At 35.1% G+C, this 18,066-nt stretch overlaps 2 protein-coding genes across 4 annotated transcripts; one reads left to right on the forward strand and one right to left on the reverse strand.

Moving 5' to 3' along the window:
• Positions 1 to 11,367: 11,367 nt before the first annotated feature.
• LOC135619577 (protein VAPYRIN-like) lies at positions 11,368 to 13,319 on the forward strand. Its single transcript, XM_065121715.1, has one exon. The coding sequence runs from the start codon at positions 11,586 to 11,588 to the stop codon at positions 13,215 to 13,217; it is 1,632 nt and encodes a 543-aa protein (XP_064977787.1). The 5' UTR covers positions 11,368 to 11,585; the 3' UTR covers positions 13,218 to 13,319.
• A 232-nt stretch (positions 13,320 to 13,551) lies between these two features.
• Positions 13,552 to 16,863, reverse strand: LOC135619578 (uncharacterized). 3 transcript variants are annotated; one of them, XM_065121717.1, is made up of 2 exons: positions 16,708 to 16,863; positions 13,552 to 15,239 (listed from the first exon to the last, which is right to left on the reverse strand). In XM_065121717.1, exon 2 carries the CDS (start codon positions 15,174 to 15,176, stop codon positions 13,680 to 13,682), a length of 1,497 nt encoding a protein of 498 aa, XP_064977789.1. In that variant the 5' UTR covers positions 15,177 to 15,239; positions 16,708 to 16,863; the 3' UTR covers positions 13,552 to 13,679. The 3 variants fall into 3 exon arrangements, with proteins under 3 accessions (XP_064977789.1, XP_064977790.1, XP_064977788.1); XM_065121718.1 differs by having other exon boundaries at positions 16,689 to 16,836; XM_065121716.1 differs by lacking the exon at positions 16,708 to 16,863 and adding an exon at positions 16,267 to 16,623.
• Between the last annotated feature and the right edge of the window lie 1,203 nt (positions 16,864 to 18,066).

An 18,066-nucleotide genomic window follows, 5' to 3' on the forward strand; every position in this document is an offset into this window, starting at 1 on the left:
CAAGAATAAACATAAGGTTTATTCATTAAGTAATATTATCATATTAAGATTAAGAAACTAAATACATCGTGATACATGGATGATAATACTCGCTCTTAAAGGACTTATCGCTATGATTCGTGTATTTATTTCTTAAGAAAGTTGTTTAAGAAAAATTAATTCAAATTATTAAGATAAACGTATGGACCAAGTGGGAGAATGTAACCGTCATTATTAAATATTTAATTTAATAATAATATAATTGTTCTCATTATGATTCATAATTCATTATCATGAATTTCTTCATTTATTATGATTTAAATGATTTCAGTTTTTTATTCTTTATGCATGAAACCGTTATTATTAAATTAAATATTTAATATCATTAAAGTTCTTAATTATGGTCCAAACGTTACAAATTTGAATTAATTCTTGAACGTTATGATTTGGTGATGATAAATGTTCTTGATGGGAGAACATCTATATATATATATATATATATGAGAATTTTGGTCCCTGGGCTCAATCATCTCTTTGAAGCGAAAGGCTTTCCTACACCATCTAAAGCGAGAGTTCTGAGCCGAGAAGTACCAAAGTTCAAGAAGAAACCTCTGCAGAAATTCTTGGCGATAATGGCTGGAGGTACGCTATTTTGTTTCCACATCAGTTTTTTATTGTGTTTCTATTATAATGATTTAGAAACACAAGTTGGTTTCAGTGATTTCTTACACATACACATATAATTTACTTGTTGTTGTCTCAATCACTACCATGTATAACGTTGGAAACGACTTGAGATTTAAATTATCCGAGGTGTTAAGGAGTCGAACTAGAGCTGAATTATGGATGTGAAGCTCCTAACCTCCCAATGTGATATCGAGTTTTATACATAAAATCGATGTCAGATGTTTTAAGGATAGTTCCTGCAATACCAACTTCTTAATCACTTGTGATTAAGATTGTTATAATGGTTACAGTATTATCATCGATTAGACGTTATTTATTAATTTGATGATAGTATATTAAATTAATTTATTAAAGATTAAGGATTCAAGATCTCATCTTATATATTTTATATCTTAAATATTATTTTAGTGATAATGTACCATATATTTTTACTAAAAACTAGGGTTCAAAATCTTGCCTGATATATTTTACATCTTAAATGTTAATATAACAATGATGTTTTTTAAATATATTTTTTAAAAATATTTACTATCTTAATTAGTAAAGATTGGGATAGTTTATTGTATGTTTTTAATCAGAAACTTACATTCTTATTTTTTAAGAAATATATATATCGTATATACTTTGTTGCTTTATGCACATCTACTTATGTTATTTTGCCATAATCTTACAATAACACAGTGATCATAAATTCAAATTTTCTTTTTGGTTTTAGATTAGGTGGTTTCTCATTGTCGTTTAGAATTGTTGGATGAAGTAAAATTAAGCATAGTTTATGTTATTTTGCCATATCATTACAATAGCACAGTGATCATAAATTCAAATTTTCTTCTTGATTTTGGATTAGGTAGCTTCTCATTGACGTTCAATGGCTACATAACCTTATTGAAATGGTTATTATGGTTTTTTCTCAAATTTTATTATAATCATAAAAAAAGTTATTGGACATGTATGAGCATTCTAAATATTTTATTTTGGTTATTTCCAAAAAAATTTACGTAGCAATTGGTAATTTTACAAAATGATGATCTTTTAAAAATACCTATATTTTGAGTATTTTCTAATTGGTACCCTTTTTTATTTTTTTTCAAACAATGCTTCTAACTTAAAAATATCTTAAGTACCCCTTAAAAAAAATTTGTCAAAATTTTTATCCATTTTTATCAATTTTAAATTACTATAATATTATTCAATAGTATTTATAGTGTTTTATTGATGTACTGAAAATACTATAAGTGTTATTAACTATAATGATAACATATCATATTTCTTTGATTATCATTACACGTATATTATATTTTTAGGCTTGTAATTAGTTTGATTAAAATTAAAAGTCTATTTAGATCATTTATAATGTTTTTGAGTAGGGTTTATAGTGTTTTTATTATGATAGTCAAAATATTGTAATAAATTAATTTTTAATTTTTATTCAGGTAATATTATTCTTTAAGTCATTATTAATATATATTTGAATGATATATGAAATTATTTCTTGTATATTTTGATTCTATTTAATTTATTTAAAATATTTTTAAGTAAATCTAATAATATTTTTATTATGATAACTATAATAGGCGAGCATATTTGAAAAATAATTTATATATTTTTTAAATTAGTAGGATACAAGTCTCCGGACTTGTGATAGGAACTACGAGACCCGACAAGAATTCTCTCTTTCTCTCTCTTATATAGTGACACTCTAACGATGTCAAGCCAATCATTCGATCCCCTCTCTACTAATCCTCAACTTCACTAGTTCTCGTTCTCGATGTGAGTTTTGCTCAACAATGTTATGTCGATCGGATGTCATTTAGATCTTCGCCTGCCAATTGATTATCCGATGAATCTGCTTCTCTAGTTAAGCACTCTGGCAATCATTGACTATGTCATCGTTCTTCTTTTCTCTATATCGTTCTTGGTTCTTTACCTAAGAAGGTTAGGTAAATTGTAAGTGCTTCTTGGTATCTTTACCAACTATATATTGGGTCCAGACTATATGTGGTTTTGAACTAAATGATTTGGGCAATCAACTTAAATCTGATTTATTAAAAAAAAAAAAAAAGAGATGCATGCAATTGAGGGCAGCGAAGGGTTTTGGCGTGCAGCAAATGGTGGTGACGGACAGTGAAAGAAAACAACAAAGTGAGAAAGAGAAGAGTGATTATTAGGATTTTAAGTTTTTCTGTTTGATAATTAGGGTCAAACTTTGTCAGTTTTGATCCAAAATATATGTAAAGAATCATTGCAACAAGCTCTACAATCTTAATAGTGTTGATGTGCAGTTTACCATCTCTAAGTGATAGTAGAAATTTGAAGTGGGCTATGGTACCATGGTTTTTCTCGTATTGGATTTTTTACATTGAAAATTTGGTCTCACTTTGTGATTGATTTATTATTCTACTGTTTATGTTGCTTTGGTCAATATGTGTTTTTGATATCAAGTTGATATTTTGATAAGGAACTTATTTTAATACACAGAGAGGGAAAAAAATTATTCTGCTATAATAGGTTTTTCCCAACAAGTGGTATCAAAGCTTATAGATTGTTTGGTGCTAGATTTTTTTCTTGTATGATTGAAATGGAGGAGTTATATGGTATGATCAAATTAAACTCATCAAATTATTCCACTTAGAGGTATATGATCGAAGATTTGCTCTACTGCAAAGATTTATATAAGCCCATCAATGTTAAAGATAAACCTTCTACTATGGACGATGAGGAATGAGAAGTTTAATATATAAAATCTATTGTCTATATTAAAAGATTAATAGATATAAATTTGCATGATCATATTTCTGATGAAACCAGGTGATGTTGTTTAGTAAATATTAGAAAACCTTTTAGCAAAAAAGATAGTGAAAAATAGAATTCTCTCCTTAGAAGACTTATAACTTTGAACTATAAAGATGGTAATAACATTATTGAGCACATAAGCCTATTTCAAAGTCTTGCAAATAAGTTGATTGTATGAAAATAAATATAGATGATTAGATGCAATGATTATTATTTTTTAACTGTTTACTAGAAAGTTGAGAAATGTATATGGTGACAATTTGTAACTCCACGCCAGAGGAAACTCTAACTATAGATATGGTTAAAGATAATTTGCTAAATTAAGATGTCAGAAGGAAATAACATGGTGAATCTTCTTCTGGTGCATTTGTTACTGAAAAATAAGAAAAACGTGAAAGAAGTTATAGCAGAAATCCACATAGTTATAGAGGAAGATCCAAGTCTAAAAGAGATATCAAATATTTCCAATTAGGTCATTTGAAGAAAGAGTATATATTTTGGAAGCGAGAATAGAATGAAACGAAGAAAAATAAGAAAGAGACCAATACAATTGTTGTTGAAGGTGATATTATTATTGTTTGTGATGATGGTTATGTCAGTCTTGCAACTTAGGACAGTAATTGAGTAATTAACTTTGGTGCTTCATTTTATGTTACTTCTCATGGTGATTTCTTCATATCTTATACTGCTGATGATTTTGATAATGTCAAAATGGGAAACAGTGGTATATCTAAGATTATGAGTATTAGAGATATTTGCTTGGAGACCAATATTGGGAGTAAATTGATACTTAAATATGTCAGACATGTTCCAGATATTCATCTTAACTTGATATCTATAGGCTGACTTGATAATGAGGGATTTACACACTATTTTGATAAAAGCAAATGGAAGCTCATTGAAGGTTCTCTAGTTGTAGTATGAAGAAAGAAGCTAAACTCTTCTTATATTATGGAAGCTAAACTACACAAAAGATAGATTAATGCAATTCAAAAGGGTGAAAGTATAGATCTTTGGCATAAGAGACTTGGTCATATCAATGAGAAGGGACTTCAAACTCTTACTAAAAAGTTATTCTTACCAGATTTGTAAGGTATATCTCTTAAATCTTGTGATCATTGATTAGTTGGAAAAATATATAGAATTGTCTTTCATACATATCAATCATCTAGAAGATCAGATATTATTGATTTAGTTCATATTGATATTTATACTATACAAACTAGAACTTTTAGAGGTGCTCTTTATTTTATTACTTTTATTGATGATCATTCTAGAAAAATATGGGTTTTTACTTTGAAATCTAAAGACCGGGTACTCGATGTTTTCAAAGAATTTTATATTAGTGTTGAAAGAGAAACTAGAAAAAAACTAAAATATATTCGAGCAGATAATGATGGAGAGTATACGAGTCCTTTGAGAATTACTGTAGTGTTTATAGTATCAGACTTGAGAAAATAGTTCCTAAAACTCTTCAGTAGAATGATGTGATAGAAAGAATAAACATAACCATTGAAGAAAAGATTAGGTATATGTTTTCCCACGCCAAGTTATCTAAGTCATTTTGAGATGAAGCTATGAGAACTACAGTTAACCTTATAAATCTTTCTCCATCAATTCCTCTGAAAGGTGAGAGTATGGAAAGGAAAATATATATCTTATAATCATTTGAAAGTCTTTGGATGTAAAACATTTGTTCATATTCCTAAAGATGAAATGTCCAAGCTTGATAATAAAGCAAAAGCATGTATCTTCTTATGATATGGTTATGAAGAGTTTGGGTACAAATTATGAGATCTAGTGAACAACAAGATAGTTAGAAGTAAAGATGTTGAATTTCTTGAAGACCAATTATTTGATGATAGTGATAATGTTAATAAGTTAAAAACTTCTATTTATATTCCTTGAAATTTGGGTCAAGTTCCTTCACTTGTAGTTCATGATGATCATGTAAGAGATAAACAAGAAGATTGTAGTGAGAATGTTAGTGATGATACTCTTACAATTGATTATGTAAGAGTATCATTAGAAGTAAAGATGTTAAATTTCTTGAAGACCAATTATTTGATGATGGTGATAATGTTGAGAAGTCAAAAACCTCTATTTATATTCCTTGGAGTTTGGGCCAAATTCCTTCACTTGTAGTTCATGATGATCATGTGGGAAATAAACAAGAAGATTATAGTGAGAATGTCAATGATGATACTCTTACAATTGATGATGTTAAACCAACTGAACAAGCACCTCCACCACCAGTTAAGAATCCATTGAGAAGATCTACAAGAGAGTGACAACCATCTATCAGATATCCTCCACATGAGTATGTTATGTTTACTGAGGGGGGAGAGCTCGAAACTTACTAAGAAGCTATTCTACATTAGCATAAGAATGAGAGGGCTAAAGCCATATAAGAAGAGATGATATTCTTGTTTGAGAACCACACCTATGATTTAGTAAAGTTGCATAAAGAGAAGAAAGCTCTCGGGATTAAATGGGTTTACAAATTGAAGACTGAAAATAATAGCTCATAACAAAGATTCAAGGCACGACTAGTTGTGAAATGATTCAGTCAAAAGAAATGTATTGACTTTTAAGAAATATTTTCTCTTGTGATGAAAATAGTCTCTATTCGAGTTGTTCTTAGTTTGGCTACTCACTTGAATTTAAAAGTTAAGCAACTTAATGTGAAAATAGCATTTCTTTATGGTGATATGGTGATTTGGAAGAAGAAATTTACATGGAGCAACCAGAAGGTTTCAAAGTCAAAGGAAAAGAAAATATGGTGTGTAAGCTTAGAAAAGCTTATATGGACTCAAACAAACACTTAGATAATGATACAAGAAGTTTAATTCTTTTATGATGAGCCAAGGGTATAATAGAACCATATCTGATCATTGTGTATTTATGAAGAAATTTTCAGATAATGATTTTATTATTCTCCTGCTATATGTTGATGATATGCTGATTATTGACCATAATGGTGGTAAAATTGAAAAGCTTAAAAGAGAGCTAAGTAAGTCTTTTGTCATGAAAGACTTGGGATCGGTGAAACAAATACTTGGCAAGAAGATTCGTCATGATAGGAAGAAAAAGAATATTTGACTATCTCAGAAGACTTACATTGAAAAGGTTCTTGAAAGATTCAACATGAGTAAAGCCAAAATTGTTTGTTCTCCACTTGCATGTCATTTCAAGTTTAGTTTGAAACAATATCCTACATATGAGAAAAAAGAAGAAGAAATATCCAGAGTGTCTTACTCATCTACTGTAGGCACTTTGATGAATGCTATGGTTTGTACTAGGTTAGATATAGCTTATGCAGTTGGAGTTATCAGTCGATTTCTCTCTAATCCTAGTAAGGAACATTGGTCAACAGTGAAATGGATATTAAGATATCTAAAAGGTACTTCCAAATTGTGTTTATGTTTTGGCAGTGATGAACCTATGCTAGAAGGGTATACATATGCAGACATGGCAGGTGATACTGATTCTAGGAAGTCCACTTCGGGGTTCTTAATGACATTTACAAAGGGAGTAGTCTCTTAGCAATCTAAGTTACAGAATCATGTTGCTCTATCAACCACAAAAACAGAATACATAGCAACTATTGAAGCCTACAAGGAAGCTTTATGGATGAAAAAGTTTATATAGGAATTGAGCTTGAATCAGGAATGATATATTATTTACTGTGATAGTTAGAGTGTCATTCACTTCTCAAAAAATTCAACATACTATTCTAGATCCAAACATATTGATGTGAGATATCACTGGATTTGTGATGTGCTTGAGATAAAAAAAATTACAATTAAAAAAAGTACATACCAAAGAAAATGGATCAGATATATTGACAAAATCTTCGCCTAAGAAGAAGCTTGAAGCATGTAAGCGAAGAGCAGGCTTAACACAGCCCACCATATGAGCTGGAGGGGGAGAATTGTTGAGTCCAACCCATATGTGGGCTTGGACTAGATGATTTGGACAATTAGCCCAAATCTGATTTATTAAAAAAAAAGAAAAAAAATGCGTGCAGTTGAGGGCAGCGAAGGGTTTTTGGCATGCAGCGAACGGTGGCGATGCACAATGAGAGAAAAAGAACAGAGTAAGAAAGAGAAGAGTGATAATTAGGATTTTAAGTTTTTCTGCTTGACGATCATGGGTCAAATCTTATCAGTTTTGGTCCAAATTATATGTGGAGAATCCTTACAGTAAGCTCTATAATCCTAATGTTGCTGATGCGTAGTTTACCCTCTCCGATAATGAAAGTTTAAAGTGAACTATGATCCTGTGATTTTTCTCGTATTGAGTTTTTCACGTTAAAAATTTGATCTCACTTTATGATTAATTTATTATTCTATTGTTTGATATATGCTTTTAATATCAAATTGATATTTTGATGAAAAACTCATTTTAATATTCTTGTTCCAGATGATATGCTCGATCATTATTCTTGTCGATCGGAAGTTCTTCTTCAGATCTTTAACCTAATGCAACTATTTTCCTTTGATCGGAGACATTCGCCTTCTTCTCTTTTCGCCTACTGTTTCAGTGGTTATGTGTACCTTGGATCATCGAGCCCCGATGATCCAATCGACAAAGATTTTGCACTAGGAACAACAGCAAGTGTATAATATTTTTATTCTATTTAATTATTTAAAATATTTTTAAGTAAATATTATAATATTTTTATTGTGATAACTAAAATGCTATAATAGGTTAGCATATTTGAAAAATAATTTATATAATTTTTAAATTAGGAGCATACAAGTCTCCCGACTTATGATACAAACTACGACACTCGACAAGATTCATTTCTCTTTCTCACGGAGCAACGTTCTCACGATGTTAGGCTAGTCGTTCGATCCCCTCTATACTAATCCTCGGCTTCATTGTTCCCGATATGGGTTTTTGCTCAACAATGTTACGTCGATTGATTATCCGACGAATCTACTCCCTGGTTAAGCACTCTGGTAATCATCGACTATGTCATCATTCTTGGTTCTTCGCATAAGAAGGCTAGGTAAATTGTAAGTGCTTTTTCATATCTTTACCAACTACGTCTTCATGGCGGTTCTCCTCATTCTTGTTTGTGTTGGGGATGGAGGAGCAAAGAAATGATAAAAACAGAATACTACGATGCAATTAAAAAGAATACTTTCAATAAAAAAAATTCGATGTAGCATTTAAACAAGATGATTGATATAGAACACTTATAAGATATTCTCAAATGTATACTCCTTATCTTGCTTCATAAACTATGGTCCTATTTATAAGACCTAAAGGCAACTACCTCACTCCATCATGTCACTTATGATTGAGTTAGGTATATGAACTATCCTATAACTTCTAGATTATGGGCCACTTTTTAAAATATATCGATAACTACCTAAAAAATGATAACTACCTAGATAACTACTATGAATCAATTCTCAATACTCCCCCTTAATTCATAGTTACATACACTGATTTGTAACATGAAATAAACATGCTTTTGAACTATAAGCTACATGGTGAGGATATATGTAACTTATTCATCTGTTCCATAATATTTTATTGCTATGGCTCTTTTTGCCATAAGATCCCATATAAAATGATAATGTATCTCTATATGCTTCGTTTTTTCATGAAATGTTAGATTCTTCGTCATTGTAATCATGGCTTTGTTGTCACAAAATATTTTCGTTGCTTCTTTTTGTTCTAATGAAGATCTCCAAGAAGTTTTCTAAGTCATATTGCTTGACAAGCTGTCGATGTTGCGACTACATATTTTACTTCCAATGTCGATAATACAGTTGTTGCTTGCTTTTTTGAACTCCAAGATATAGCTCATGATCTGAGGTTAAAAATATTATCTAAAGTACTCTTTCTATCATCTAAAGCTCTTACCTAATCACTATAAGTGAAACCAAATAATTATTTGAGATATTATTAACTTGTAAATAAGTCATAAACAACTTACTATTTTCTTCATTTTCCTCCAAATAGGCTTGCTTGTTTTTCTCTTTTCTAGCAATCTGCCTTCATGTGACTAAACTTTTTACAATAATGATATTGAATTCCACTCATATAGTTTTTTTTATTATAATTTGATTGCTTTTGTTTATCATGCCTATTAAAGTGTCATCTTCCTCATCCATTTCTTCTACCACAAAATCCTCCAATGCCACGCTCTTTTCCTATTGATTTTTTGTCTTCTTTTGAAGTAGAAGACTCCCCCTTAACCTGAAATATTTTTTCTTTACTTCTTTCAAGTGACATATTTAACCTTGCTTCATGTGCTTGTAAGAAACTCATTAGTCCATCAAATAAAAATGTAGATAAATCTTTTGACTCCTCAATTGTGGCAACAACATGATCAAATTTCAGAGTTAAACTTCTTAAAATTTTTGTAATAATTATATGATCAGGAAGATATTTACCATACTATTTCATTTGACTAACAATTTCAGTCACTCAAGAAAGAAAATTTTACACCGATTCATTGCTTTTCATGAATAAAATTTTAAACTCATGATGAAGGATTTGAAGTTTTACCGTAATCACTCTTGATGAGCCTTGAAATTTATTTTGAAGTATCAACCAAGCTTGCTTTGAGGTCGTCGCTACTGTAATTCTAGAGAAGATTGTCTTATGTACAACTTGTTGAATGAAGAACAATGTCTTTGAGTCATTCTTTCTATTCTTCCTTCAGTCTGATTTTGTCATCTGGATCTATATATCCATTTTCTATTAAGTCTCAAAGATCTTGAGACTTGAATATAGTCTTCATCTTGATATTCCAAAATTTATAGCATTTACCCGAAAAGATAGGAATAAAAGGTTAGACATGAAATTACCATTGAAAGTCATAATGCTTAGTTCAAATTGAAACTTGACTCGAATACCACAAATGTTGAAGATAAAGGAGCAAGGAAATGATAAAAACAGAATACATGCAATTAAAAAAGGATCATTTCAATCAAGAAAATCGATGTAGTATTTAAAAAGAGGATTGACATAAAACACTTACAAGATATTCCCAATTGTATATTTCTTATCTTGCTTCATACACTATGATCCTATTTATAGGACTTAGAGGTAACTACCTCACTTTATCATGTCACCCATGATTGAGTTAGGTGTAGAAATTATCCTATAACTTCTAGATCATGAGTCATTTCTTAAAACATATCTATAACTATCTAAAACATAGTAACTATCTAGATACTTATTATGAATCAATTCTCAACGAGTTGTTCTTGTTCCCAATCTTGATGTTCTGCTCAATCATTGTTCTTGTCGATTGGAAGTTCTTCTTCGGATCTTTAACCTAATGCAATTATTTTTCTTTGATCGGAGACATTCGCCTCCTTCTGTTTTTGTCTACTGTTTATGGTTATGTGTACCTTCGATCATCGGGCCCCGATGATCCAATCGACGAAGATTTTGCACTAGGAACAGCAGCAAGTGTAAAAAGAAACCCTTCCTTCTTGCAACGAGCGGAGGCTGGGCGTACAACCAAGGATACTAAGAACAGTATCCATAATAAAGAAGACTCCGGCGTCCAATTTGCACAGAGCAAGTGCAGCCAAACGAAAACCACATGATATTACTAAGCACAAAGAAGATTTGTTTTCTAGGAAGACACGACTATGAAGTAGATGGCCTCAAATGAGGCTGAGTTTTCATAGCTTCCTTATTCCACAATAATACAGCTTAAGACAAAACTCTGACGTTTGCTATGAGGAAAAGGCCGGTTTGCTTCTTGTCCTTGAACGGCTATCACAGAAAATGGTGTTTCTTCGAGGGAAATGACTCTTAAGCTGCATCATGCTCCATGGACATTGTCAACAGTGAGATGCTTATTCTCGAATAAGCTATTAGTAGAGCAATGGAACTTTTCAGCTGACGTACCCCTTGGTTTGCCAAGAAGAGGTCATGGCAGACTTTGGTATGATTGATGAACTGGTCAGCCTTGTTCTTCTCACCCACCATATGGCAGGCATCCTCTTCTTGTCGCCGGCTGTTCCTTGAGCTCGCTTTCACAGCTCTTAAAGCCGCCTCTCTTCTCCTTCCTCAATCATACCACATTCGGTGATGGACTGCAGTTGCCCATCGATTCGTGTTCGATAGAAAGGAGGCTTCCACCCATGGATAGGCTGATAAACCTGGAGCCGTCCAGCCAGGTCGTCATCCGCGTCGAACCCACCCAGAAATGCTGCGGTGAGCTCACCCTGCGCAATGTCATGTACACCATGCCGGTCGCCTTCCGGCTCGACCCCGTCAACCGGCTTCGCTACGCGATCCGGCCCCGGTCGGGCATCATCGCCCCCTTGGCTACTCTCCTCGTGGAGTTCACCTACCTCCTCCCCCTCGACTCGCCCCTCCCCGACTCCCTCCCGCGCTGCGACGACCGGTTCCTCCTCCACAGCGTCGTCGTCCCCAGCGCCTCCCTCAAGGTCCCCGCCTCCATCTCCGACTCGATCCCCGGTGAGTGGTTCACCAACAAGAAGAAGCAAGTGTTCATAGATAGCGGCATCAGGATTTTCTTCGTTGGATCGGCCGTGCTGACTCGGCTTGTGGAGGACGGGTTGATGGACTCGGTCAGGGAGGTGCTCGAACGGAGCGAGCCGGAGTGGCGGGCCGTCGACTCGGTCGACTCGGAGGGTCGGACGCTGCTCCATTTGGCCATCGCCCAGTGCCGGCCGGAATTGGTTCAGTTGCTCCTCGAGTTCGAACCCGACGTGGAGGCCGCGGACCGGAATGGCCGGACGCCGCTGGAGGCGGCTGCGGCCGCCGGGGAGGCCCTGATCGCAGAGATCCTCATCGCGCGGCGGGCGTCGGTGGAGCGGTCGCGGGGGTCGGACCTAGGCCCGCTGCACCTCGCCGCCGCCGCCGGCCACGCCGAAGTCGTCCGTCTCCTCCTGCTCAATGGCGCGGCCGTGGACGCGCCGGCGGCGGACGGGCGGACGGCGCTTCGCCTGGCGGCGGAGGGGCGGCGGCATGACTGCGCGAAGCTGCTGCTGAAGGCGGGAGCGAGGGTGGACGCCCGTGGCGGTGCCGACGGTGGGATGCCGCTACACGCGGCTGCGGCCGGCGGGGACGAAGCCATAGTCAAACTGCTGCTGACCAGGGGTGTAGCGGGGATTAAGGAGGTGCGGAACGCAGCGGGGCTGACGGCGTACGACCTCGCGGCGGAGGGAGGCCACGTGAGGATGCTGGACGCGTTGAGGCTGGGGGACGCGCTGGCGACGGCGGCGAGGAAGGGGGAGGTGCAAGCGGCGGCGCGCCTGGTGGATAGAGGCGCAGCGGTGAACGGGAGGGACCAGCACGGGTGGACGGCGCTGATGAGGGCGGCGTTCAAGGGGAGAGTGGAGGCGATACGGGTGCTGACGGACAAGGGGGCGGAGGTGGAGGCCAGAGACGAGGACGGCTACACGGCGCTTCACTGCGCAGCCGAGGCTGGGTACGCGGAGGCGGTGGAGGCGCTTCTGAGGCGGGGGGCCGACATCGGGGCACGCACTGCGAAGGGAGCGACGGCGGCGGAGATCGCCGCCTCCCACGGATACGACGGCATCGTGAGGATCCTGGCCCGCGGAAGCACCGCGCCGTTGGTGGAAAAGCGAAGGGGCGGAGACGTGGGAGCAAAGAAGGGAAAAGAGAGGGAGGGGCGGAGGAAGAAGAGTGAGATCGGTGGCAGCGACGGCGGCAGAGTGTCGGTGAGGAACGGCGGTCGGCTCCACAGGGCCAGGGCGGCGGTGGAGGTGGCTTGGTCGCACTAGTGTGGGCGGGGTTGTATCGGCATTTTGCGCTAAATTTTGTGGTTGAAGTCCCAATTCTTTTATTATTTGCCTTAAAACTCTTCTTCTCCTGCTATAAGTACACATTGCGTGTGATTGCAAGTACCCGTGCAAGAATAAACATTTGTACATCAGGAGACCTGGGCACCAGTCTCTCCTCAAATGAAGGAAAAGGAAAGCTCAGCTTCCATGCCATGGCTCCAAAGATTACATCTTTCACGTTTATACAACCCAATGTGCAGGAAGAAACTATCTTCCGACTTATATATATATATATATATATATATATATATATATGTGCAACAAACCCAGGATATCACATTCAACTTGATTACTATTATCTTGTATTAATGCTTACATAGACACACACTATAGATCGAAAAGTGATATAAGCTAACAAAAGCCACCCTCGGAACACATCAGAAAGCTAAGTTGCATTGCCATTTACTCTTCCTTGGGTATTTCCACCTCTCGACCTCCCCCTTCTGCTTCTTGTATCAGTTTCAAGATGTCGGCCTTTCTGGCTTGTAGATCTTCCATCTTGGCTTCAATCTTTTCTAACTTCTGTTTGAGCTTCCCAACATTCTTCTTCTCCTTTCCATCAAGCTTCTCCTTCTTCTTCTCTCCCTTGTCCTCCTTCTCAGTTGCTTCACCTTCGCTTTTTTCCTTCTTTTTCTTGTCTTTTTTATCCTTTTTCTTCTTACCATCTTCATCTGCTTCCTCTTTCATAGCTTCTGCCTCTCTGACCTTGTGTTCATCTTCATTTGAATCACCCCCAACCTTGCATTTGGCTTCAGCATGTGCCAACTCCGTTTTGTGCTCCAAATCTTTCTCAAGCTTGTTTTGAAGATCTTCATGTGTCATTTGGTCTGCTACCGTCACTATTCCCTTCTTTTCCTTCTTGCTTTTCTTGTTTTCGGTATCGTCCTCTTTTTCTACCTTCAATTCATGTTCACCATCCTTGGTTTTCTTTTTCGTCTTTTCCTTTTCTTCACTATTTTTCTCTTTCAGTTTCTTTTTTTCCTTGAGCTCTTGCTTGCATTTCATCTCTTCACCCTCCGAATCTCCATGTTTATTCTTCTCCTCAGTATCTTTGTGTTCACCAGGTTTGTCACCATTCTTTAGTTCTTTTTGTGAGACTTCCTTGGCATCACTTTTGTCTACTTTGGACTCATCGTGTTTGTCCTTTTTCTCCTTTTTCTTGTCTTCCTTTGATTTTTTATCTTCGTCCTTTTTCTTCTCATCCTTCTTCTCCTTTTCCTCATCTTTCTTCAACTCCCTAATCTCATCCACCTCCTCATCCTTTTTCTTATCTTTCTTCTCATCCTTCTCCTTTTTCTTGTCTTTCTTCGACTCGCTAATCTCATCCACTTCCTCATCCTTTTTCTTATCTTTCTTCGGCTCTCCATCCTTCTCTTTGTGTTTCCTCTTCTCCCCGCGCTCACCATCTTCGTCCTTTTTTGCTTTCTCTTTTTCCTTCTTCTCAACTTTCTTCGTCTCCCCATCCTTGTTCTTTTGGTCACAATCCTCATCTTTCTTTTTCACTGTTGATTTATCCTTTTCTACCAACTCTCCATCTTCTTCCATCTTGTCCTTTGATTTACCTTTTTTCATCTTCTCTTCTTTATCCTTTGACCCCTTGTCTTTCTTCTTGGCTTTCCCCTTGTCCTTTGTATTAACTTCTCCAGCTTCTACATCTCTATCATTCACTTCTTTCCGTGTTTTCTCCTCACTCTCACTTCTGCATTTATCATCGTTGTCTTCATGCTTGAACTTGCCCTTCTCTTTCTTCACAGCTTTTGTGTTTACTTCAACCGTGATCTCTTCCTTCTCTTCTTTTTCTGTCATTGTACCCTTTTCTTTTGTTTTGAGCTTGAGATGAAACTCCTCCTTTGCATTCTTTACCTCAGCGTTGCCGGCAGAGTCACATTTCTCCTCCATTTGTGGATTGGTGATTGATGGGTCTCTGCAGCTAAAATTCCTTTTTTCTGCTAGAAATAAGACCTGAAAATAACAAAAAGTAGCAAGACATTTAGTTTCGAGTACCACATACCACATGTTGAAGATTTTACACAAGTATTTCTTCCAACAAACACTAGCATAATCAAGTTTCTTATTGCATCTGATATGTTTGAGATATTTATACAGGAGCTTTTTGGATATATCTTTTCAAATTCTTGCTTTGTCAAAGTGTACTGTAGCAACAAAATATTTTTAAGTATCTTTTCATATTCTTTACTATCAATTGCTGCTATTATCATATCCCAATATAATAAATATAAATCACCACTTCAAAATCCATAATTTATATTATTTATTCAATATTCTTGTCTTCACATTACTAAACATTTTCAACTTGAAAAAGATTAACATGCTATAAGTGACTAAAAAGTCTCTTCCCAAGCCTCAGATCTAATATAAATTAATAGGTTTCTTTGAAAATAAATATAAAATAAGAACATATGAGCGATAATATATTAAAACTTTTAGTAATACAATATTAATTCAGTAAAACAATCTAATAAATTCATGATCTCAGATTTAAAACTAATTAAATTATAGAACTTCACACATAAATCCTGTCTAATTAAATGAATTATAATTATCATTTTAATTCAAAACTATAATGTTTACAATTAAATCGATATCAAAATAATTTGGTTTAAGATAAAATGATAGAGATTTTGTAAAACTTATCAATTTATGATATAAGCTTAAAATAACATCATATCATCATCATGAAATTAAATAATTATTTTAATGTCAAAATTCAACAATTAATATTTACTAATAATAAGATTTTAAAATTGAAATATTATTATGCATCATAAAAATGTAACAATTATAATATTAAAGATTTCAAAATATAAATCAAAATTTTATAAGAATATTATTATCCTCAAATTCACATCACCAATTTTAATTATTTTCTTAATCATATTATAAGAAAATTGAAGGGTTCAAATAAAGTAAATCATTAATTATGGTAATTTTGATTAATGCTAAGAGGAGAAAAATGTGAGGTGATTACAACTATGATCCATATGCAGTAACACTTGCTCATCTTGGAATCCCAGTGATGAACACCAAAAGCATTGTGCTGTTTCTGACGGACTGATGCCTCTGAAATGTTCAACCCTGTCTATACTTGAATCAGAGCTTACCTTTCAAAAGAACATGTGAAATCACAGCTAGTTATGGTCGATTTCAAAAATCTTGGCAGATTTATGCAATAGATCTGCATCAGGTGACTCCCAGACTAATGACAAAGCATAAAATGAAGTCTTTATCTCTATGATCCAACTTAATGACGCAAAAATCCCGCTATGTCCCAAACTTTGGAGATCCAATCAAGTCAGAAAAACTCATACAACACCTAAAAGACTGAGATCTTATGTTTCTACTGAAAACAGGAAAAGAAAACCACTGAAGAGCCAGGGAAGAAGTCCTCACATGTGCAAACAGAACTCACCTTAGCTTAGCAATAATCCTCAACACCCACTGTCCTCCACTACTGATCCGACCTTGAGACTTCCATCTTCTTCAACTTCTACTCTGGTATTATAATGGAGAGAGAGTGAGAAAGAGTAAAGATGGTGCCGGATCCTTCGGGCAACCTTCGGGTCTAAGAAAGACCCTTCGAGGGTCTAAGAAATAGCCAACTAGGACTTCAAGATTTGTGCTTTCATCAACACTGACTGGTTCTCATTTTTGGTTCATCAATTACAGTAAAACTGAGAAAAAGAGTTATGGATTAATATTCATTTTAGCGTGATTTTGATGATGAACCGGTCTAATTTTTTATGGACCCCCTAATATTTTTATTTATGTCTAAAATAATCATTATATTTTTAAAAATATAATATATAAGCTCGTTATTTTATCAAATTCTTTATGATTTATTCGTATCTAAAATTATTTTTATATTTTTAAGAATATAACATACAAATCTCTTTTATTAAATATGAGTTAATAGACATTAGAGTCTACTTATCTCACATGTTCATTCATAATAGATTATTAATATAATAATATATATAATTAAAATTTTAATAAAAAAATATTTTATCTTTTTTGATTTTGATCATTGACCACTTTAGCCCATATGCTTTTATTTGTATCTAAAATAACCATTATATTTTTAAAAACGTAATATATAAACTTATCTCGTCAATTGATAAACGTTAAAATTTATTTATATAATATACTAACTCAAAATAAATTATTAATATAATTCCATGTAATTGAAGTTTTAAAAAAATCTATCTTATTGAGGAAGCGATAGAAGCTTTAGCCATATACGAAGGTGGAGAGGCAAAAGTAGTAGAGGGCGGAGGTGGTAGTAAGGGAGAGTTGGACCATCATATCATAGGCGCGACGGGTGAGGGTGCAGAAAAGGACAAAGTGGAAGATGGTGGGGATAAATACATCTAGAAGGATGAAGAAGGATTATGAGACTATTGCATATCTAGTGTTAGACTAGTCGTTACATATCTACATGAGGTAGGATTATAAACTTTTGAGTTTGTCGTTAACACGAGAGAGGCTAAGTGCATATGACACCTTACTATGTAGTAGCGATTTGATGATGCTGTTGCTGGTCGTTTCTATAACGATTCCTCGTCCTATTATTAAGAGTGGTATCAAAAATTTAAATTTAAATTACACGTATTATTATATTAATGATTTATTATGAGTCAACATGTCACGTAAGTAGACTCTGACGTTTATCAACTCAGACTTGACTAGAGAGACTTAAATACTAAGTTTTTAAAAATATAAGAATTATTTTAGGCACAAATATAACTAAGTGGTCCATAATAAAAAAGAT

The sequence above is a fragment of the Musa acuminata genome, chromosome BXJ2-8, assembly GCF_036884655.1.
Source record: "Musa acuminata AAA Group cultivar baxijiao chromosome BXJ2-8, Cavendish_Baxijiao_AAA, whole genome shotgun sequence".
Classification (NCBI taxonomy): domain Eukaryota; kingdom Viridiplantae; phylum Streptophyta; class Magnoliopsida; order Zingiberales; family Musaceae; genus Musa; species Musa acuminata.